Raw genomic sequence first — 24,612 nt, 5'->3', positions numbered from 1 at the left:
TGTGTCTCAAAGGTGTCTATATTTTCTATTATTTATGCATTAAATCTCCACTCTTTACTGCATTATCAGTGTGCTCCATTAATTGGTAAGACTAAAGCATTAGGTAGTGCAGTATGTTAAGAAAACAATATTTAATGAAGATTTGATTGTTATCGCCTGCATTAGCGTTAAGTCTAATGCTAAACGAAATCTCACAAATGTTACCAGCATCCCTGTTGAGTCTTATCTCTGTTGTGGTTCTGCATTTGAATGCTTAATATAGCCGCAGGCAAGTAAGCCTTTTAAGAAGGGTGGCTGTTCACAGTAAGTAGCTTTCTCTATAAGAATTGTTCCATTAAGATTATGCATTAATTTTTGTTTGAATTTGTTTTCAGAGGTGATTTTTTTTTCAAGCTACTTTTTTGTATGTTTGATTCTTTTTTTTTTTTCTTCCTCCTTTTAGTGATACAAATGAGGTGGACATACCACCAAACACCCGGGTAGGAACAAAGCGCTATATGCCTCCTGAGGTGCTGGATGAAAGCTTGAATAGGAATCACTTCCAGTCATATATCATGGCTGATATGTACAGTTTTGGACTCATCCTTTGGGAGGTAGCAAGGAGATGTGTGTCAGGAGGTAAGTTCCCACATTGGCAGTCCTGAAGGGTTATTCATCATTGTGGTGGGAACATGGAGCTAATTTGTGGGCTCTTTCAGGCCAGGTCTACACTACAGCTGGGATCCATGCTCTGAGATCAATCGACTGCTGGTGGTTGACCCTCCCACAGTGTAAAAACACAAATTAGTAAGAGGGTTTCCTTGGACATCTTTTGTAGGCCCTCCACTCATGCTCAGATTGTTGCATTGCCTCTGCTGTTTCATTAGAAGATGTTCTTTTTTGCTTTACCAGCTAAAATAATCAGGTTAGTTTTTACATTGCACTTTCCACTTATGAAGCACAGAGAGGTAAAAGATTTAGGTTACTGATTTAGAATGTCTGGTTTATTTTCACCCTAGAAGAGGAGCTGCATGTATGTTGTGGGTCAATTGATCTCTGTATTTATAGCGTACAAAGGGCATTGCAAAAGTAATTGTTTGTGAAAGACCTTCTTGATAAGTGATCATCAGGAAAGAATCAATTATTCCCCTTTATCTAAGTGGTGGGAAATTTTAGTTCATTAATTTTCTTACGATTTGTGGAGTGTGTATATGTAATATTTTTATTTTTATCTTCTGAATCTCATATAGTTGAGCCACAGAAATTATGCTGAGCAAGACAGAGCTGGGTGTAGTTGATACAGTCCAGACATCCTTAGTCCCCTGGGATTTTTATGATGCATCTGGAAAATGTTTCTTTCAGGAATAGTTGAAGAATACCAGCTTCCATACCATGATCTTGTGCCCACTGACCCCTCCTACGAGGACATGCGGGAGATTGTATGCATCAAGAAGCTCCGTCCCTCATTCCCCAATAGATGGAGCAGTGATGAGGTAAGAAGTCCTCTAAAATAAAGCAAGTGTTTTAAACAGTGATGATTTCATCCAGAATAGATAGGTGGGATTTTCAAATATAGTTATCTGTCCAGAAATTCAACCTACTTGTAAACACACTTGTTTAGATATTGATAGAGCCCTGTGCAGATATCCAATCTGCTAACTGCAAAAAAATTATCCCCATAGAGGCATCCATGCTCCACTTACCCTGGGCATAAGGCCCAAGCAGTCCCTCACCCTAGTCCAGTTGGTGAGCGATCCATTATACTTGACATTTAATTTGAGAACTGCAGTCAATATACAGGAGTATATCTAACAGCAGTCTTGCATTCCAGCTGAGATCCTTTACTTTATTATCTTTTCTTTCCACAGTGCCTAAGACAAATGGGAAAACTCATGACAGAGTGTTGGGCTCACAATCCTGCTTCTCGGCTCACAGCCCTGAGAGTAAAGAAAACACTTGCCAAAATGTCAGAGTCACAGGACATTAAACTTTGATTCAACAACAGACAAAAAAATGACTTTCCCTTGTGGTCAGAGGACATGAAGAGGAATACTTCAGAGCAACTGTAGATTTGATTTAACTAACATCTTTTGAGGAGCGCAGCCTTTGACACACAAAAGGCTGCTCTGCATGGGAAAATACCATTTCAGTAACTGGTTCAAGATTATTATGTTGCTTTCTGTGAAAGCCTTTTTTTTTTAATATTGTTTAAAAGATACTGCTTTTGCTTTATGAAAGAAGTAAAGTGACTGCTTTTCACTTATAAAAAGATTTGCACTCCAAACAGCCATTCACTTTCATTTACCAGAGAAACCACTGGTGAGTGAAACTGCTACATAGTTTCATTAAGTGAAGTGAACTCAAATGACATGTTGGGAAGAGTAGCACAAAGAGTCTCTCAGAGGAAAAGTGTTGGAAGGTCAAGATGTTGTTCAGGTTTATATGATTATATATAGTAGCACTAAATAAATGACACATTATTATTTATGAACATGCATAGATTGACAAAACAGACTCAAATTTCCATAAAGAAACTATTTCTTTTGAAGGAACCAGTGCCTTATGAAACCTGTAAATACTGTAATTCTAAGAACTAGGGAAAGGGAACAAATGGTTATGTTGGATTTGTTCAAACTGTGTATGGTTGTTTTTTAACATTCCCCAAATAAAATAAATGGTTCTATCTCCCTTCAAGCAAGCATTCCAAAATGATTTTCCCCCAAAGGTAACCTAGGAATTTGAACAGAAGAATCCTGATCTCAACTGAGTTAATAGTAAAAGTTTTCTAAATAACAACACTCCCTTCCCCCCCAAAAGGCTAGTTATGAAAGTAAATCAGTTATCCCTCTCATTCTTTGTACCTCAGGTGTTTCCTGTTGCTGTGGTAGGCTGTCATTGTCCACTTTTTCCCCCCAAGCTCTGGTGCTGTGACCTGGGTCAATAAATAAATGTTACATGCAGACAGGGTGGATAAACACAGTCCAGCAGTAGGTCTTAAATTTTGGAATGATAGGATACCCTACAACAGGTATCCCAAACATTGTTTCTAAATCTCAGGGATTAATATCTATACTGGCAAGTTAAGCAGCAGCAGCACTTTGAAGCGTAGACATCGCCTCAGCAGGTTAGCTCAGACAACGACAGGCATTGGGATGCCTGGGAGAGGGGAAATAAAAGCTGCTTTGCCTACCCCCACCATTTTTGCATGCTGCCTCCGGACCAGTCAATTTCCACCCCTGCTCCGATTCGCCCCCTTTGCCACGTTTTACCTCATGTCAAAAGCAGTCCACAGAATCCTGTAAGGGGAAGCTGTAGGCAGGACGCCGCCCCCTAGTCCCGCCCGCCCGGCTCCCCAGCGCAGGGGAGCCGGTACCGTACCGTACCGTACCGTACCGTGTCGTGTGCCAGGAGGGCCGCGCCGCCCGGCGCGCTGAGCCCGAGCCGGGGCCGGGCGCTGTCGGAGCCCCGGCGGGACACACGCCGCTCCAGCCTCTCCCTTGCTCTGGATGCTGGAGCAGCCGCCGCTCTCTCGCGCGGGAGCCGCTTCCGGCTTTGTAGCCCCCGCCGTCGCGTCCCCAGCCAATGGGAACGCTGTTCCCAAATGCGCATGCGCCGTGCAGACCGCCAGGTGGCGCCGGGCCCTGATTGAGGTGCGGGACGCGGACGTGTGTCTCCACCAGCCGCAAGAGGCCAACGCGCTTGTTCCCCGCCCCTGCTCACCTGTGCCGTGCCAGCGAGTTTGTGCTGTGTTAGACTGCTGCTTTCCCCCCCGCCCCTGAGACTGCACAGGCGGGGCGTCCTTCATGTGCCTCATTACTCGCTGAACCCGCTCCCTCAGCCAAGCGCTGCAGGGACACAGAACAAAACGACAACAGCCATCACCCCCCCCCCCCCCCCCCAAAAAAAAGAAAGAGAGCAATAAGCACATGGGGCACAGGTCTTAGGCCAGCAATAAGGACCCCTCTGTCACATTTATTATTACCACCACTGCACTTGTATACAGACCATATTGAAAGTAGAACGGAGACAACTCCCTTCTCCTTTATGTGACGCCACCATGCAGAAAAGGGTACAGTTAGCTATGGGGCACAGAAGAGAAGACAGAGGGTAGTATAGTACACACTGAGAGCAGGGCTCATTAAGTTCAACTAGGGACCAGTGCCTGTACGCGCGCGCACACACACTGATTGGGCCCCTGGGTCACGTGGCGCCTTACTTCCCCCACTCTTTAAGGCAGTCTTTGCTGTGGAGCCATTCTCTTACACCACCAGCCTCTAGTTACACACACACTGGACAGGAAGAGCTAGGTACACACAGGGAGCCTGTGCCACTGAACACTTTCCCAAATAAACAGTACATATGGGTTTGTCAGATTCAACTCAGGCCCATCACTTGGCTTAACCACAGGCACTGAGATTAGTGACAAATGAGAATACATTTATTATTGTAGAACAATGTAATAAGAATATTGGAAACAAGTCATTACCTAAATAACCAAAATCATAGCACACTTTCTAGACGCTTAGTAAAACTAGCAGGTTAACCTCCTGGCTGAAGACAGTTCTCTCACCCAAAGTCCTCTGCGGCATTTTCAACCGAGGCTGCCTGCGACCCATGCGGTCCATTCGCTTCCCAGATGCAGGATGAAGGGGTGTCTTCTGTACCTTCTATATATACCCCCGACATTCATTGTCTTTCCTCCAAGGCAGGATAATCCCCCGGGGCTTGTTTTTGCCTGCTTCCTCCTTTTCTGTCTTTATTAACAGTTGACTTTGTATGTAAACAGGCCTGCATTCTGCTATTTTACGCTACATTTACATCCCAACACTTTGCAGAGTTTAAACACATATTTTCAGAATATATACGTAACTTCTCACATAGTATCTGTACACCATTTGACAACACTATTGATGACTAGCATGTCCACCGCTTTCAGGTGAGACCTCACCAGAGATTCTGTGGGAGAACCAGAATGTTCATAGCAGACTCAGGAGATTTTTGTAACCACTGTGCACCCCCTTGCCAGTTGCCATTAAAATATTCTTGTGTCACAGACACCAAAGCAGCGGCAATGAGTCAACGTGGGGATTTGTGACTAGCCACCGAGCCCTTTGTTAACCCATCAAACAAATAACCCCCTGGTCTCAGGAGGTGGATTGCGGCGGCCCTGGGATGGCTCTGGTTGTAAGCAGAAGGCAGGCAGGCAGGCTGGTCTGAGCGCCCAGGCGGCACGAAGGAGGTAAGCTACATTCTGCCATAGTACTGCTTGACCTTTGACATAAGTAGATAGGTCACTTGTCAAAAATCCAAATACGTTTGTATTTTGCCCCAAGACAAGTTACAGAAGTTCCTTCAGGGGCCAGTACCTGGAATGCTAGTATCCAAAACAAGGAGAATGAAAGGTTTAGAACAAGGGGAAGGACTGGGACAAAATGATGCGCTGGATTTCAGTGACATGTGAAAAGTTTTCTAACTTGTAAAATCATCCTACAAATGCTGCTAGTGTGAAATTTTGGGAGCAAACCCTCTGCGTATGGTGAGTTCAACAATGCCGTGTGAGACGGATTCCCGGAAACTGCTGTCTGAGATATTTTGGGGTGCGGTCCAGACGGGTCAGTAGCCGTGTCACGACCTCCTCTGCGACGTGGGGTGCCTCACAATGCCTTGCTGCTGTGGCTCCCGAACAGGGCTGCTCACAAACAGCCAAACGACTTGCAGGTCACACCCTGAGCATCTGTGTATCGCCATGGCCCTGGTCCGGCAATTCTGACCCCGGTGGCCTGTTAGCAAAAAGCGGCTACGCTCTGGCTTCCGGCAGCTTCGATTACTATGTGCACGGTGACTCTGACTCACTCCCGGTCCCAGATTTCCCCACAGAAATGTCTGTTCCGCACTGTCCAGATATATTCAGTCCGTCGCCTCTGTGAGGGCATCGAGCTACAACACCTTAAATGGAGTTCCCCACACGATTCACAATGCTAGATGAATTGTGATTAAAGAACAAAACAAGTTCATTTAACTACAAAGAGAGATTTTAAGAAAGTACAAGTTATAGTCAGAAATGGTTACAAGACAAACAAACACAAAACGCTTTCTAGTATTCAACAAACTAGACGTGGTTCAAGGTGAAATTCTTACCCCAGGTTTTCAGTAGCTTTGCCGACCAAGTTCCAGGACATGATCTGCTCCCGAGGTCCGATGGCTGTTTTCTTTTGTCCTCTTAGGTGAAAGAGAGAGATAGACAAGAAGAGATCATTTGAGATGTTTTTTGCCCCTTTTATAGCTCAGTCACCCTTGGAAAACCATTTTCCTGAGTGTGACCCCTGGTTAAAAGCTCTTTCCAGCTGAGAGCAAGGAGACACAGAGTCTTGTGTGGGAGACGATTCACGCTGTCATGTGCTAAGATCACATCTGCACTTTCCTGCCCTGCTTCCATGCCAAAGAACGGCCGCTTCACAGGTGATGACACCTGGCTGGGATGTCAACTTGTCTTTTGTGTTTGAGAAACAGGCGTACCCAGTCCCCAGATGTGTCCGGTAAACACATAGTATTGATTTTGGCTTATGTTCATGACTTTACATATAATGTTGCTACATACATTTTACCGTGACATTAATGACCAGCAAGTTTTACTTTTCACATGGTACCTCCAGCAGGTGTTTTTTGTACAAAGATTTTTACAATAGTGTACCGGGTGTGAATACAGGGGTGCGTTCTGTCACGGTATCTTTCGGCCTTTACGATGCCATCATTGACTTTCTGCAATAAACCTGATTGATATTGGTTAGTTTGGCTGTTCTATATATTTCATAACAAACCAAAGCATAGCCAAGTACGCAATGCTATAATTTATCAACAGTGCCCACCAGCCACAAAGGCGATTAATTACAGGCGGGTTCCTCCTTTAAAAAGCTCATCCTGGATAGACCAGACCCTGGCACCTCTTAAAGAATCCAGCCACCCTGGCACTTTGGCCTTAAATGGTTGGTACATTCACTACTGAAGTAAACCCGGTCTTTGCTCCTCCCCACCCCCTTGCCCTTAAATAAGGGCCACCCTCTCCTCTGGCATTTGATACCACTTTGACTGGAAGAAGATATGCCTTGGTCTCAGCATCTGTCTTCATGCAGAATTATTTCTGTGAATTAAAAAGTGCCCCCAAAACTATGGAAATACCGACAGGGTTACAAACATACTGTGACAATTCAGCAAAGCCCCCTGGTCCCTGATTGGCTCATGGAGAGACCTGGCTATACAGTGGTCAATGGTGCTCCGATTAGACCCTTGTGAAACCAGAATGACCCAATGGGGAGAGACGGGGGAGGGGGATATCAAGATCAAAATCCAGTCTGAAGTGGAGTCAGCAGGGTTACACAGAAGGAATCAAAAGCAGAATCCAGCCCAGTGTCAAACAGCTGCTGGGCTTTCTGAGAGAGCGACGCCTCACTGTACCCTTTAACCCTTTCTGCTCTAGTGACTCCAGCAGTAATACCATCCAGGCAGGCTGTGCTCTTCTGGTGATGTGACTCCTACTCCCCTGGAACTGTAGGATGCTGATCTGAGAGCAGCAATGAGAGAGAGAGAGAGTTAAAAGGGGGATGGGGGAGGACAGCGACAGCCAGGAGGCAGCGTAGCTGGGCTGCTTGGGATCATTATTGTGTGGGCTACAGTAGCGCAGCCCAAAATCAGGGCCCACTTTGGGCATTATTAGCAGTATTACGGTAGCACATAGAGGCCCCAAATTAAGGAGGAGACACTATGACATACACATTACCAGCATCACATGACAGTAGCACCTGGGGGTGGGGGGCATTATGAACTGCACGTTAGCAGCAGCACTACAATAGCGCCTATGGGCTCCCCTTTTTTATAGTGCGTGGGGGAAGCCCCCCTGTATAGGAGCACCTGTCCCAGAACAAGTGCACATTACCATAGCACCTGGTGGGGGCTCCCAGTATGAAATAGACATTATCAGCAGCGTTACAGTAACAGCCTCCCCTTTTTATAGTGCACATTGTCAGCAGCATTATGGTAGCGCCAGAGGGCGTGGGGGGAATTATGAAATACACACGATCGACAGCATTACGGTAGCCCCATTAACCCCTTTGCTGTTACTTGGGACTGTGCTGAGCTATTTCCATCTGGCACAATCCGAGTTATTCACTGAGGACACACATGGTCCTGTTCCCTGAGGACATCAAACCTCCCAGGCCCTTTCCTTGCTCTGAAACTCAGGGCCAGATTAACCTTTTGTGGGCCTGGCGCCAAACCTACTTGTGGGCCCCCATGGAGGCAATGAAGCATGGCGCGGGGAGGTCAGTCCCTGGAGCAAGGAGCCAGCCAGGGGCAATGGGGCATGGCATGGCAGGGGTGGCCCCGCTCCGCCCAGCCCAGTGCGAGGGCCACTATTTACAAACCGGCAGTTGCCAGACGCACAGTGGCCCACCTGGCCCTGTGCTGCCAGCATGCCCCTTCCCCTCGGGCAGCGGGCCCATGCCACACCACACAGACCCCCCCACCCAACACTCCCCGACTCCCTATGGCCAGAGCCCTCCCCGACCTACTATGCACAGCACCCCCCCCCAGGCTCTTCCACAAATGTACAGCACCCTGCACAACACCACCCCTGCCCACAGCCCCACCACAACTGCCCAGCACCCCCCACAGAACCCCCACTCCCTAGTGCCCCAACACACACAGATCTTCCCCGCCCCCTCACAGCCCTGCACCTTCCCAGACCCCTAAGAGACCCATTCCCCCACGCTCTGCCTCCCGGCCACACTCACCAGCCCTGCTGGGAGGCGACTGTCTGCCAGGTTGAGCTGGCAGCACAGCCAGGGCTGGTCCCGGGGCCAGGAATCAGTCCGGCCCCTTGGAAGTGGCGCGAGGTCGGGCTCCCTGAGGACCCACTTGCCTGGCCAAGCCCCCTCCCCCCGCCCCGCCTCCCTCCACTGTCGTCCTCCCCCCGCACCGGCTGAGACTGGCCAGGCTTCTGCACCAGTCCCAGGCAGCTCAGCTCTGGGGAGACAGGCGGGGCCCCACAGGTGGTGGGAAGCAGAGACTGCCCAGAGCCAGAGGTGCACTGGGGTCCGGCCAGGGGGCAGAGAGAAGCAGGGTGGTCGGGACGGGGATGGAGAGGAGCCCTCGGCCAGCCGGCAGGCAGGCCGAGAGGAGCAAGTGGCGGGTGGGGAGTCGGCGGGGTCTCGGGGCGCAGTGCAAGCGGAGCAGGCCGGGGCCCCTTCTGAGCACGGGTCCGGCTCCATGGCCCCACTGGCGCCATTGTATACCCGGCACTGCCGAAACCCAAGCCAGCTTCTCCTGTCCACCCCAGGCCCAAAGGAGCTGTTTCTCTGCTTCCTTCCAGGGCCCCGGCTTCCTTCACTGTCTGCTAACTTTCTGCCCAGAACACAGCCACTCCCCCAGTCTCCAACCCAGGGCCTTCCTTAGCCCTACACTGCATGGCAGGCTGCGTAGGACACCCGAAAATTTGGGGCATCCCTGGGTCTTAGTGTCCATCCTCACCTTTCCTATCCCTGTTCTAACCTTACCCTTCCTGCAGGCTCCCACCACAGCTGGCTGCTGCAGCCTGGTGAGTCTTCCTCTGGAGGGGATCTAGTATTTAAAAGTGAAAAAGCCTCCAGCCTATTAGCACAACACTGAAACGCTTAAAGAGCCATTCAAGTGGTAATGAAGCCATTTATTAGGCATTTGCCAACCCCCAGGTATATACTGTCAGTTTCTGAATTTACTGACAAAAACAGTAGTGCATTACTGTAATATTTACTCAGAACATGTTACTCTACAGGACCTTACTTTAAAATATGCTTTAAAATATTTCGATAATGCGTTGCTGAAGATTATAAAATCACATCTCTAAAAAAATCCTTGCATAGATTTTTAGATGCACATTCTGAGTATTCATCTTTACCTTAAATACTTGGATCTTCAGACATATAGCTTTTAAATAAATCCTTCAAAAGATCACCCTTATCTAAAATACACATGCGAGCCTGGGCTGCCTTCAGGCATAGGGGCACCAGTTTAATAATTCTGCGTTGGGCCCCATAAATCCTATGGACGACCCAGCTACGCCCGGTCCCAGAGACACCCCTCAGCTTCTGATCGGCTGTGCCATGCAGCCCAGTGTCTCGGGTGGTGGCCCCCCATTGCTCTCAGCTATCACTACACAAAGGGGCATTTAAATGCCAGGGCCGCCCAGAGGATTCAAGGGGCCTGGGGTCTTCGGCGGCAGGGGGCCCCCGCCACCGAATTGCTGCAGAAGACCCGGAGCGCAAGAAGCTCCGGGGGCCCGGGCCCCGCGAGAGTTTTCCGGGGCCCCCAGAGTGAGTGAAGGACCCTGCTCCAGGGGCCCCGAAAAATTCTCGTGGAGGCCTGGGGCAAATTGCCCCACTTGCCCCACCCCCCTTTGGGCGGCCCTGTTAAATGCTCATTCCGCTTAGCTGGAAAGAAAAGCTCTTCACCCACTCAGGTCTGTAATGGTCTAGAGATCAAAGAGCCATTATCACCTTCCAGCATAACAACGGTAAATGCCCACATATTCTGGGGTGGGAATGAAGCCTCAGACCTCTGGGATGGGACTCAGGGGCTGTTTATACAGGGACCCCCTCCCCACCCGGCCCGGTGCTGCGATGCAGCCACCTCTGGGATAGGGTGCGGGGACCGTTTCTACAGGGATCCCTGTGGGCACTCTGGTTTATAATTTAACCCTTTGGGGACTGCACAGGAGGCAAAGAAAAAAGAGTTTAACCACAGTAACTTTTACCCTCAGCCCACACAAGAATCACAGATATTCAGATGAAACAAGCAAAGCCCATATGCTCTCCCACCCGTCTCTGCTCACCCCTCCTTGTGAGTCCACAGAGTAGTCCTCCTGTTGTCATTGTCAGGTGATGCTCAGTTGATGCACCAGGCAATATATTTCCAGGAGCAATCAAAACATTTCAATGCTGTGGACCAGGCCTCATCTGGAATCCTAGGTCCAATTCGTGGCCCCAAATAGAAATTCTAACTAAGACAGAGCAGGACAACTACAGTGCTCAGGGAAACAGCCCACCACTCTTCTGAGAGAAGACTGGAAGAGTTTGGCTTGTTTGGCCTAAAAACAGGGATGTGGTTGCTCCTTGTAAGTACACCAGGGAAGGGAAAGAGCTAGTGAAGTTAAAGGACAATGTTGTCCCAAAAGCCAACAGGGATAAACTCACCAGGGCTCAGCTGAGGCTGGAAATGAGAAGAGTGTTCCCACCCACCAGCAGAGGGGAAGAAAGTCTGGAAAACCCCAAACTAGCTGCAAGCTGGAGCAGTTTCTGAAGAAGATTCTCTGTCATAGCCCTCCCCATAAGAGGGAGCCCGGCCTAGATCTGGCCCTTAAATAAACTTCCTGACCCTGCTGTACCCACTGATTGGCTGCAGGTGGTGAAACTCCCTGTCCACCTGGAGATCAGCCTGGCTCCTCCTCCCACCAATGACTGTGGTGTCAGCCCTTACAATGAGCTGCCCTGGGTCTCTGCTGACAGCTCAAGGTTCTCATTAATCCCAAAGCTGGAAGGGATCCCTGTGATCATCTCATCTGTCCCCCCGTCTGACCCAGGCCCTGAATTAATCCCTGCTTGAACCAGAGCAGATCTCTTAGGAAAACATCCCATCTTGATTTAAACCTGGCCAGAGCTGGAGAATGCACCGCAGCTCATGGGGGGAGCTGTAAACCAGGACGCCCTCGTTCTATCCCCAGATCTGGGAGGGGATTGTGGTCTAGTGGGTTAGACCGGGGGGACTGGGACCCAGGACTCCCAGTTTCTATCTGGGGCCTGGATGGGTTCGGGTGGGGGGGGAGAGGGGCTCTAGTATGGCCCAGAGCTATTCTCTCCCCTTAATGTCCTGGGATCTGCCAGTCAAAAGGACCCATGTCCCAGCTGCAGACTCAGCAATGAGCCAGATCGCTGCCCCTTCTTACCCCCCCCCAGCCTGGGCATAGACCCACAAGGCCCTCTCCTGTTTGCCTGTGGCTCCCCCTCCTATAACACTCTCTCACCCTGCTCCTATTCTTGCTCAGGGTGCACCTTGCCCAGGCCTCCTTCAAAGTCTGTACCTTCAGTGTGCACAACTTTGGAGAGGCCAAGGTGGCCAATGCGCGGGTGATAAGTGCACTGGTTGAGGCGCTTGCTGCGGGGTGGTTCTGAGACTGACCTGGCTCCACAACGGGGCTTTAGGGACCAGCCTGGCTCTGGAGGGATGGGGGGTGGGTCTGTCATGGGCTCTGTCTGGGGAGCAGGTGCTGATGAAGCCAGCACTGTGCCTGGCTGCCCATGGCCCCCTGCTCAGCGTCTGTCTCTGCAGATCCTACTTGGGGTCTGGGTTGGAGCTGGCATCCCCTACAGAGGAAAGGCCCTGTGTCCCATTCCCCCACCACCACCACACACACACTCCCGAGCCAACCAGTCTGCCTCCCTGCCCTGGGGCCGGATCGGAGATAGCACCCCTGGAGATGTCATGCTCTGGACTGGCTGTGACCCCACTCTCCTGGAAGGTCAGACATGGTGTCGGTCACCAATTGGTGCCAGTTCGGGTATGAGGAGGCCAGGGAAGCTGGGGACTTTGCCAATGGGCCCTTTTCTGCCAGATTCCAGGCATCCAGCACAAGTGGGTCCCCTAGTGACCCCGCTGCTGCCCTCCCCAGTGCTCCCTGGTGCCTCTGCTGCTCCCCTGCCCCCCACACAACCCAATTCGGCAATGCCCCAGTGCCCTCTCCCTTCTCCAGACCCCCTCCACACCTAACTATTTCTCCTCCCAGTACCTCCAAACCCCAAGTGCCCCCTCCACCGCTATAACCCCCTCACCCTCTTTGTCCTCCGCTCCGCCAAGCCCCCCATGTTCCCTAATCCTTCATGTCCCCTTCCTCTCCATCCTTTGTGACCCTTCCCATGCTCGCTTTCCTATGATCTCTCTGACCCCCCCCCTCCACCCATGTTCCCCCAGCCCCCACAGGGATGGAATGGGACCCAGGCATCCGGGAGGACTCCCTTAGTGGCAGAACCACACTGCTGCCAGGCCCAGGGTGGGGGTGAGGGATGTAGCAAGGGAAACGGACCCAGGTGTCCAAGGCAGCTCTCTTGGGAGAGGGACGACAGTGCTGCCTGCCCCATGGGGAGGGAATGTGAGCCAGACATCCAGGACAGCCAGACAGGGGCTCTGTAGCTCCTGGGGAGAGGGGAAGGGAATGAGACCCAGGCATCTGGGATGACTCCTTTAGGGGCTCTACAGATCCCAGCCCCTGGGAGTGGGGGTTGTAGGGAATGGGACCCATGCATCCAGGCTCCCGTCTCTCTCTCTGTGTCACCCCAGAACATGATGATGCTGAGGGACCTGAATGGGGGTGGGGTCTGCATCCCACCCAAATGTGCCGAGACCCTGGTTTCCACTGCCTAATCGGTGACGGTGCTGACACCACGATCAGAGTCCGGACTCACTGCACCTATGATGGGTAGCCAGGGGACAGCACGGGGACAGGGGGTGCAGTCCCAGGGGAGGGCAGGGCCAGAGGACTGGGAGTGTGAGCACAGAGCGGGGAGGAGTGGCGGTCTCATCCTGGGATGTGGAAAGAGCTGGCTCCCAGCCCTGGGTGGGGGAGGGGAGAGAAGTGGGTCAGAGCACGCCGATGGGGGGGGGACGACTGACTCCAAGCTGGAGGAGGGGCTCCCTGGGGCGGGTGGGGGGTCCCAGCATGAGGGGTGGAAGAAGTGGGGCACAGAGAGCCCCTGGCAGAAAGGAGTGGGTGGGGAGCAATAGAGGGGTGCAGTGGTCTCAGCTCCCCACCCCAGTTTATAGGTTAACTCCTCTGGGCAGGTATTGCAGGGAATTGGGGGGTTTCTACTCTCAAAGCAGATGACAGGAGCTGATCTCCAGTCCAGCAGCTCCCCCGCAAAACCAGGCTGCTCCCCTGGGGTACACAGACAGATAAGGAAGGTTAGGAGTTTGGGTTCAAGGAGGCAGGAGAGGCTTGTCAGATTAATCTAAATTGACCTTGTAATCATATATCCACTCAGCCCACACCTAATCTTCTGTCTCTCTCTCGTCTCTCTCGTCTCTCTCGCTCTCTTTCTAGCAACTCTAAAGACAAAGTGGACAAGACCACAGAAGCACCAAAAGATTAGTGGAAGGGAAGAAAAAGCCCCGGAGAAAGGATGGAGACACACTGCATGCATGCCCCCACTTCCCCATAATGAGGGCTCGGGTCTCAAACACTTGTTTCAGTGGGCTTAAGCCCCCTAGAAGTGCCAAGTAGAAGGACCTCCCTGTAAATAGTGATCAAGGTCCTTTGCCTCCAAACAAATGATTTGGGTATCCATTACATATCTGAAGCTCAACGACCATGCTTAAATATGGGCTCAGGTCTCTTTCTGTTTCACACCTTTTAAATGCCCTGTGTGATTCACCTCTCCGTGCAACAAGGGTTTAGTGCCTCCATCCCTCAAGTGAGATGGCGTGGCCTCCCAATAGGAGCTGGAAGGGGAGGGACCACTCTCTGATCCCTGGTGGGCGGAGCCAGGCTGGGCTCACCCCTCCTGCAGGAAGCAAAGGGGCGGGACAGGAAGTATAAAAGGCAGAACCTCTACTATAGTTCAGTTTGAGCCAGGGAAGGGAGCAGATGTCTCCAGGCTGCTCTAGAGCGTGAAGTGGAATGGATACTGTGCCCTACCTGAGGCTGAGAGTGGCCCAGGAGAAGAGGTGCTGGGATTGCTGTTTACTGCATACCTTCAGGAGATGGAGGATGATGACCCTGAGCTGCAGGTGGGAGAGTAGGAGAGTAGCCCAGAGACAGCTGATTATAGTTTAGTTCTGTGGCTGCCTGAATGCTGGTCAGTGTGTTCTGGCTGGCTCCCTGCTGAGCCAGTGGTGGAACACTCTCATGGTTGGGGTCCTGGGCTGGAGTAGGGTGGACCTGGATTCCCCCTATGTCTTGCTGCTAACTCCACCCTGGGTTGGTAGCTTTGCCACCTTAGGTTCAGAGGCCTGTTTCTCTCTCTGGTCTGGGCCTCTAAACTGCTTGCCTGCTTTGCCCTGACTGGGGGCTTGGGCTCCTTGAGACTATTGAAGTGAACTGTCCCATCAAGATCTAATCCCTGATAGAGGGTGGTGCCCCAGGGGTGTAGTGAGGTGCACTGGTCTCCCAGTGAGCTGGAGGGGGAGGGACATGGCCAACCCACTAACCCTGCCCCCCAAAAATCTAGTTTCTCTTGGGCCCCAGGCAACTGCTGAGCAAAAATTCCCCTGGCTAGTGAGGGAATGTAGGTCTCTCCTCTTTCCCCACTCAGGGTTTGGGCCTCTCTTCATGCCTTTATCTAATGACCACCTTTTAAGAAGGGTTTGGGTCACCTTTCCCATGCTTAGTTAGTCATGGGTCACTCTCATGTTCCAGGCAAAATGACTGCCCTGTAAACCCAGTGTAAGGTCTTAACTCTCTCAATCTCAAAATAGTGAGGCCTTTTTGTACCTTCAGGCCATTACTGCCTGACTGCTGGCCAAGAAATGCATAGATACAGGGGCACAACTATTATTCATTAATAATCTGATTTTTTTAAGCCATAACTTCAGCTAAATGCATAATACTGGTTTGTCAGAAATCAATACAATCACTGATAACTGGGATGGACATGAGCGAGGACTGGATGCAGGAGGGAAAGTTGGAGGAGTCTGGTAAGGGGGATGGGCTGTGACAATGCTTTGGTTTAGCACTGCAAGTCAAACTCAGACGTAGCAATGCATAGCACATTATTCAGGGAGGAAGAATGAATGTGATGCTTCCAATGCCCTAGATCTTAAAATCTGGAATCTATGGAGCAAGAGAGGATATTGGTGGGGAGGGTGGAGGCATAACCTTCTGGGGTTCAATCCACACCAGTAAGAGGTTGTGTAACTCCCACCCCATCCCCTTGCAGCTCTGGGGGCCTTAAATGCTATACTGCTGTGACTCTCAGGCTGGACACCAACAGCCAGCAGATAAGCATGTGGGTCACCCCGGCTTCCACTGCCCACTTCTTGTGGTGTGACACAAACACCCTCTCATTCCTGAATTTCTTCCAAACCAACTGTCAATGGGATAATCAGCCAAGGTTCCCAGAATTGTGAGTTACTATGTTACCCCTCTCCGCCTCAGCAAGTGAGTTTTACCATTGCTAAGTTGTATGACAGCTCCCTGATATCCCTGTGTGTTTTGTCAGGAAACTCTTCAGGACTCTGTCAATCCAAACCTTGCCTTGCCACTAACCAACAGAAACCACTACTCCGTTTCCCTGCAGTGGCCCACCTTCTCTTGGAACACTCTCAGTAACTAAGCTTGCTGCTCCTTTAAAGAGATGGTAACAATAGCTCATGAATTGTAGTTAACAATAACTCTAAATTTAATCATAGCACTGAATTGGTTTATCGTAAAAGTAAAATAAGTGCACTGAACAATAGGTGACAGGTTTAAGTGACTCCAAGTATAAGCAGTAATGCTAGAAAGGGTGACAAAAGTGGAAAGAAGTCTTGTAAGACTAAATTAAACTTCAGCAAGTAAAAATCCTCACCTAAGCAGGTTTCTCAACTGCATTCACTTTCCAGATACTTGAACCTCCTTGGTTGAAGGACCTAATGTTCTGGGATTTTGAGAGACCAGGCCTCTTGAATCCCCTCAGTCATGGATAACTCAAATGTCTTTTTGCCCTGGTGATGGTGTACTCCCCACATGGGCCCTCAAGGGTTAAATTAGGCTAGGCAGGCCCAATTAAGCAGCAAATAGGGGAGAGGTAGGCTATGAGGGGGTTGCTAATTGGAAGCAAGCTCTCACCTGTGAGGGAACAGGCAGGACTTGCATAAAACTAAAAGACTGGCAACAGAAAGATGGCTGCAGGATGAGGAATAGTGTAAAGTATAATATCTGAGTATCCATGAATCTCCATAGTGCAATATAGAGGTTTCAAAATATTAATCACCAGTGTATCAAATGCTTTCATACAAGACCGCACTTGATGCACTTTTATAGTACATAAGGCTGTATTTGAATTGTCCAAAAATTGCAGCTGAATTATAGACAAGCCATGGAAAATGGTGGAAAAGTAGTAATGGACCTTATTTACAGTGATAAAGTCCATTACTTTTCTGTAATTTAGAGTAGCCACCCAGGGCTCCCACTGTCAAAATGGCACCGGAAGCCTAATATTGTTGAATCCACAATATTGCAAGTTAAGTAGGACCTTAATCATATAGTCATGTATACAATTAGCTGATTCAATTGCTTATCATTTGAGGGTCCTTATAGCAAAGAGGGTGTCTCACCTAACCTCTAGGTAGGTGGCTGTTTACCCTTTTTATGTAAATGTACCTTCATTGTCTCTGCCTGACGACCAAGCTGGTCAGACAAGCAAATACACAGTACTTTGTCTAAGGCATGCTGTGTTTATGTATTGCTTGTCTAATTTTAAGAGCATAATTCTAGTATAGTTATAACTATTTGTGCACACCCCATCCATCATGTAAATATATTAATGATCATTGAGTTGTTTTCCAGTGATCCATGACATGCCACCTTTTGGGTATCTATCAGGACAACACTGTATTAGCTGTAGTGAGCATGTCAGGCCTGATGAGAATTTTTGATACACAATAGCAAATCACCAATGGGCCTCTGTCAAAGGGAGGGTGCATTTTAACTTACCAGTTGGAGGCTCTGGTTCCTGCTGTGACTTGGGGGTCCTCCCCTAGGCTCATTGGGGTGAGGGTGGGGTGGTCTTCCTCAACTGGGTACAAAGAAACATGCTACTTGTCTTCCAGGGTATCCTCCACAGTCCCTGATGCCTCATCAGCGTCCCATCTGCCTCATGGTCTGACAGGGTTGAGGAGGGGGTCATCACCGGCTTCTGACTCCGCATTGGAAGTGGTTGACAGCACTCAGTCATGCTCCTTGAAGAAGGGGCATGTACAATAAGCCCACCTGGAGCAACTGTTGGAGTGTTTTGCATCTAGCATGGGAGCCTCCATTGTTTGATTCATTCTGGTCCTGGTCTGGAATCTGCTTCCCAGCTGCTCCTACTCAGTGAAATTTCTTGATACAGGTGACTTTTCCTGCCATTCCAGGAGACGCCGTAGAGGACAGTGTACTTCCACCACACATTCATCCACATCTGGATGTGGTTGGTGGGCCAGGTGGCGGCTCTCAGAACAGGATCTGGAAAAAGGGGTAAACGGTGAGGTGGCAAAATTTGCAGACAATACAAAACTACTCAAAATAGTTAAGTCCCAGTCAGACTGCAAAGACCTACAAAAGGATCTCTTGAAACTGGGTGACTGGCCAACAAAATGACAGATGAAATTCACTGATAAATGCAAAGTAACGCACATTGGCAGACATAATCCCAACTGTACATATAAAATGATGGGGTCTGAATTAGATCTTACCCCTTAAGAAAGATCTTGGAGTCATTGTGGATGTTTCTCTGGAAACATTCACTCAATGTACAGCAGCAGACAAAAAAGTGAACAGAATGCTGGGCATATCTAAAAGGGATAGATAACACAGAAAAATCATATTGCCTCTATATAAATCCATAGTATGCCCACATCTTGAATACTGTAGGCACATGTGGTTGCCCTATCTCAAAAAAGATATGCACCTCTACCTTGATATAATGCTGTCCTCGGGAGCCAAAAAATCTTACCGCATTATAGGTGAAACCGTGTTATATTGAACTTGCTTTGATCCACCTGAGTATGCAGCCCCGCCCCCCGGAGCACTGCTTTACCGCATTATATCCGAATTTGTGTTAGATCGGGTCGCGTTATATTGAGGTAGAGGTGTATTGGAAAAGGGCAACTGTCAAGGCTGATTTCCCCACTCCGCCACTTTGTGTGCAGAAGATGGGGGCCCACAAGGATTCTAAAAATTAATACTGGCCACTCCAGGCTTGTAGTAAACTTCCAAGGTTACAGCTTCTCTGACCTTGGATGGGTAGATGCTGCCACCACTCAAGTGCAAAAATCCCTTTGGACCCAGGAAGGAGCACTTGGTAATTCCTTCCTGTGGGATACCCTTAAGCCCTTTCACCCCTACCCCCCTTTTGGGAAGAGCTGAGAAGAAAACAAAGGAAATCAGCTGTTGCCACCAGCTAATTAAACATCATAGGCACAAACCTCTTAGGGACAAATCCAATCCTGTTCTTAAAGGTAAATTTTATTAAACAAAAAAAAAATATTTGGAACTTAGGCTTTTGCTAGATTTAAAAACCCCACTTACAAAAATTAAACATCAAGAAGGTTATTCTTGAGGTCCAGTTTAATGCTTACAAGCAAAACAAAAGCATTTGGGGTTAGCACAGAGGAGTCCACAAGCCAATAAGAAATAAACCGATAAACCTAATCGTGTATTTCTAGACACTTCCTGATCTACTTGCATATCTGGGGTTTCAAATAAGTAGTTCTAGGTATGATCTAATTTTCCATACTTGGCTTAAAGCTTCTTATAGCATTGCTGCTATGTGTCTCCTCTCTGGTGAATGAGAGACGGGAATTTTTTCCCCCAATTTTAAAAAATGCTAGCCCTCCCATTGGCTCTTTTGGTCAGGTGCCCACTCCCTCCCTTTAACCTGTGGACTTGTTAACCCTTTACAGGTAAAGCAAGTAGAGAACAGCTACTAACGGACTTTTATAGCTGGCTGAATGGGTGTCCATAAAAGGGAGCTCCCCCTTCATTTATCACAGCAACAAAAATGATTAGGGGTATAGAACAGCTTCTGTATGAGGAGAGATTAATAAGATGGACTTTTCAGCTTGAAAATAGACAACTAAGGGGGGATATGGTAGAGGTCTATAAAATCATGACTGGTGTGGAGAAAGTGAATAAGGAAGTGTTATGTACGCCTCAAACACAAGAACTAGGGGTTACCAAATGAAATTAATAGGCAGCCAGTTTAAAACAAATAAAAAGGCAATTATTTTCACACAATGTCCACAGTCAACCTGTGAAACTTTGCCAGAGGATGTTGTGAAGGCCAAGACTATAACAGGGTTAAAAAAAACTAGATAAAATCATAGAGGATAGGTCCATCAATAGCTATTAGCCAGTATGGGCAGGGATGGTGTCCCTAGCCTCTCATTGCCAGAAGCTGGGAATGAACGACAGGGAAAGGATTACTTGATGATCACCTGTTCTGTTCATTCCATCTGGGGCACCTGGCATTGGCCACTGTCAGAAGACAGGATACTGGGCTAGATGAACCTTTGGTCTGAGCCAGTATGGCCATTCTTACGATCCATTGTCACCTGTGAAGAGTGCAGTGGAAAGCAGTTCTGATATGGTCAGTGCAACATGCTATTACTGGTGAAAATGGGGTCACAGGGCACTTTACAGTTGGGTAACAGTCAAGTACAAAAGGTTCAGTATGTAGTGGGAATGAGGGTGGAGAACTACTAGTACCAGGTCTCTAGTTTGTCCCTTAACCCCCCCCCCATCCATGCTGCAAACTGGCACAGGTATGGAAGGAGGGTGTTTACCCACACCCCTCAGACATACTAGCCTACTCACCCTTCAGACACATGCTTCTGGAGTTTAGGTGTGGACAATAGAGGGCCATGGACACATGTACAGTTGTTAGTGCATAGGTATCCTTAGGTATCCACACCCACCTTCACATTACTTGGGGTCTGGCTACTAACTGTAACTGTTGAACAACAAGAGACAAAATGTTGGGATGTATGCCACGCTGTCTGGGGTGATTTACAACAGTGTCTAACTCAGAGCAGAGTGTCAAAAAGCAGTGCAGACACCTCAAACTGGTTGTATGAACTAGAATTAGACTTCATCAACCTAGTAACAAATGAACTCCAGAAGCACTATACCAGTCAATCCATTGGGCACTCCAGTCTGCCTTGTCACCCAGGCAAGCTGAACTTAGAGATAGTTGGTTGCCATACACCAAAGATCATGAGATTCAGGTTGCTTGCAGTCCCAAGGGACCACTTACCCTAGGTCAGAGCTCACACCAAAGACCACGCTTGTAGCCAGCCTATAGCCAACTAAGGATTTAACTAGGAAAAATAAATGAGTTATTTACAGGTTAAAGCAGGCAAAGGTATATAACAAATGAGTTAGTCTCTGGTATTAAAAGTTGACAGTTGGGGTCAATCTGGATTCAGTGCTTACAGATGACCACAAGGATCTCTGCTTCCTAGCTTCAGCCCTGTGAGTCACTTTCAAAGAGCTGCCATGAACACTTTTTTTTTTTTAATTTATCTTTATTTCTTTCTTCCAGAATTCAAGCTGATGGGATGAGCCCTTTTGCACCTAGCCCATGCAGGAGCAATTAACAAGTCTTTGTATTGTGGTGATCCATGGCCCATTTAGTTTTGGTAGGTCCTCTTGCCCATTAGGAATGACTTTCATAGGGATTTAGCCCTAGGTAAAGCTTTTTTCTTTGATAATTGCATAGTTCAGAACAAATACTTAAGTGTTTGTTATATAGCTTTAAAATATCATTTTATAGGTATGGTCTATAGACATTAGAAGTAGGATTCATACATGGTAGCAACTTGCAAGCCTATCATAAGGACTAAATGCATTGTAAGTCCACTACCCATATTAATTATACCAACACACAGGTGAGCTGGACTGGTTTCCAGCAATGAATTTGTTAGTGCTTGGCTGAGGCCTGAAAGCTGCCATTTGATCTGCCAGTGTCACAATATAATCCAGGAATTCATAGCAAATGCTGTATTGGATGCAAAAGTTCTGGATTTTGCTGTTCTTGAGAGTATGTTGGATTTCAGTGAGGAACCCAGAATCCTAATATTGATTCTTCTACAAGGAGAATCATCTTATGAAATGCAAGATATTTTTGGTAATCTAAACTACAAGTTCCTCACTATAACTGTAAGTTAGGGGGGTGGTTTTTGTTGTAATATAGTTATGCTAGCATGAAAGTGCCTTATAATGGTCTATCTTGTGTTGCTTCTTGAATCAGAATAATCTTTTATACCAGTATAGCTGTTGGTGCTAGGAGAATGGCTGCAGTGACCTATGCCATTAGTTCAAGTAGCAAGTCCTGCGCAATGAAAATATTGTGCTTCTTGATCCCAGAAAGACATGACAATTTTAAATGTGAATAAAAATCTACAAAGACTAGAACTTGACATTAGCACTTTGGGCCTGATTTTAAAAATTATTTGCATTGTAATTTTGCAGAATTTAGTATGCAGTAAGTGGGTGTGGAATAGGATATTTGTGGATGTAAACTGACTTCATGCAAAATTTGCCATTTCTCCATGCAAATACTTTGATTTGTGCATGCAGTTGTAATTACGTGTGCAATTGAGCCGATCTTTAAAACTCAGGCACTTAATCCACTTGGCAGGGAGCCATGCAAATGTACAGGTATTACACCTGAAATCTCCTATGGTTGCCTATGCTAATATTCTGAATGATAACCTGAGAAATTCCTTTCTAGACAGTTTCATGCCAATAAACTGTAAAAAAAACTTAGCTGACAAGTTACTAGAATAGAACAATGTTGTGTACTCACAGTTGGATCTCTGGATTTCTAGAAAACTAAAAGCTGGAGGCATCCTAAAAGTGAATTTAGTCCTCTTGAGCACGGAGTACAAGGCTGACAAAACTGACAGAAAATATCAAATGTGAGCAGAGGATGAAAGGCTGGGGTCTAAATGCACACCTAATAAACCACTAGGAACACTGAGATCGCCTGTAATGAGAATACAAAACAATAAATGGGCTCCAATAATTGTGGAACTGACTGTTTTACAGAAGCCTGTGGACATTCCAGGGTTGATGTGTCCTTTCATTTCTGTACAGATAGTGGCCACAGGGATATGTCTGACAGATGACCATGTTCTGAAAGGTTCTTTCCCAAATATAGATTACCCCCAGTTATTCCTAGCCATGAAGGAGCTGGGATTGTCAAGAGTGTTGTCAAAGGAGTGATTTTTTTTTTTTGTGTGGAAACCAGGTATAGGAAATGAGGATTCCATTTTCAAAATGGAAGCCCAGAAAGCTGTCTGTAATTACACATGAGGTTTAGGGTTTGTTCATGCACCATTGAAGTTAATGGGAGTATTACCATTGACTTCAATGGGAGCAGGAGCAGGTGGCTACTGTGTGAATATGCAATGAAGTTAAAATGTAGCTTTCTAATCTACAGCTTAATGATTAGTGCTATATCCGCATGCAGTGAAGGGGAAGATAATCTAATTATTTAGGCCTTTTCTGGTTCTCTAACTCAGATTCTAAAATATATTACTCAAAATGGTTGCCTTCTCAGTACAAAGCCATCTCAAAACTTTCTCTCTGCAGGGGGACTACTGGCTTTCTTTCATCTAATGAGCACTGGGAGGCCACAAACTTATTTCTATTCCAATGAGGGGAAATCTAATAACTTGGGTAACAGGGCCTATATTTTAAGTTGAGACTCATGATTCATCCTTCTGCTTACAATTTAATAGCTTTAAGTACAAAAATATTTCACCTCTTTGATTTGGTGTTTTAACTGTATAAATGTGTTAATTCTTTATCTAAAAGATTAGATGAGAATTCTTAAAGCTTAGATGCTATTTAATTTTGTGACTAAATTCTTAGTACACTTAAAGTACTAAAAATGATGCTTCCCAATCTCCAGCTGACAGGTAAAGCAGAATTTTTTCAGAGGACGGCATAATAAAGAGTGCTTGATTGAAAAGCCGCAGTAGACAGACTTGTTGCCTGGCAGTTAATAATGAGTCTGTTTGGTTCAGAAGCTATTTAAGACAAGATCTGTTTGCTTTTTTCCTAAGAAGCAAAGTCTCCCTTTTTCTTTGTCTTCCTCAGTGTGGGGAATGCAGCTCCTATTTGAATCCTGACACCAACTGTTGCCTGAAGACACAGTGAGACATTCGCTTTAATATTGTCAGCGGGTGAAATACAGAGAGTCATGCCTTTATAGAACTGTCAAGTCTGGATGTCTCCCAGCTGCCTGCTTCTCTGAATCACAGGAACTGCATGCTACACAGACTTACCTGCCAAGGGAAGCAGATTCACCATTTCCTGTGGCTCATCAGCACCTTCGCAGAATACAGTTGCACCCAGTTCTGTCCTAGCAAGAATTGCTGCTGCTCCTCCTCTGGATAAAGTCTGTCTGCTTGTCTGTGGGGTTTCCGCTGGTTATGGGGCTGCCATCAATACTGCCAAGGTATGGACTTGTGTGTACAGTCACTTTTCAAGGACAAATGGCACAATTGCTTTCTTAGCATATTAATGAATTGTATGTAGCTGAGAACTTCCCCAAGTTTCAGGACTACAATTTATGGATGGATTCTTAGAGTCCCCTGTTTTAGTGTTATGCAGGTTAAACCTGGTTCTGCTTATGCCATCTTCAGTTTGGGCGGAGTTGGCCTCTCTGGCTGTAAATCAGCTGGTGCTTCCCAGATCGTTGGGATCAACATCAACAAAGATGAAATTTTTCCAAGACTAAAAAGTTAGGAGCCACTGAATGAATAAACCCTCTAGATTTCAAGAAACATTCAGGAGGTGGTGTTTGTGATGGTGTGGACTACTGTCAAAGTGTACTCATTAGTGGCCCATTGTTAGAGCAAACCTAA

General features: G+C 47.6%; 1 protein-coding gene, 1 long non-coding RNA gene and 1 pseudogene across 7 annotated transcripts in view; 2 read left to right on the top strand and 1 right to left on the bottom strand.

Annotated features, from left to right (window-relative positions):
* The window catches only part of BMPR1B (bone morphogenetic protein receptor type 1B), a 388,242-nt gene extending 386,249 nt beyond the window's left edge, over positions 1-1,993 (top strand). For all 4 annotated transcript variants that reach the window (XM_026660518.1, XM_026660517.1, XM_029913667.1 and 1 more), the window contains 3 exons: positions 443-618; positions 1,342-1,472; positions 1,848-1,993. In XM_026660518.1, coding sequence (XP_026516303.1) covers positions 443-618; positions 1,342-1,472; positions 1,848-1,973 — 433 coding nt within the window. In that variant the 3' untranslated portion in view covers positions 1,974-1,993. The remainder of the gene's footprint in view (positions 1-442; positions 619-1,341; positions 1,473-1,847) is intronic.
* The window catches only part of LOC112104988, a 13,172-nt gene extending 10,254 nt beyond the window's left edge, over positions 1-2,918 (bottom strand). For all 3 annotated transcript variants that reach the window (XR_003899939.1, XR_003899937.1, XR_003899938.1), the window contains exons 1-2: positions 2,841-2,918; positions 1,371-1,482 (exon numbers count right to left, since the gene is read on the bottom strand). This is a non-coding gene — a long non-coding RNA (uncharacterized LOC112104988). The remainder of the gene's footprint in view (positions 1-1,370; positions 1,483-2,840) is intronic.
* An 18,860-nt stretch (positions 2,919-21,778) lies between these two features.
* LOC112104992 lies at positions 21,779-24,612 on the top strand (annotated as a pseudogene).

Source organism: Terrapene carolina, unplaced genomic scaffold (genome assembly GCF_002925995.2).
Source record: "Terrapene carolina triunguis isolate 2854851 unplaced genomic scaffold, T_m_triunguis-2.0 Scaffold789, whole genome shotgun sequence".
Classification (NCBI taxonomy): Eukaryota; Metazoa; Chordata; order Testudines; family Emydidae; genus Terrapene; species Terrapene triunguis.
Note: the sequence above shows the minus strand (reverse complement) of the source record. Positions and strands in the feature narration are given on the sequence as shown.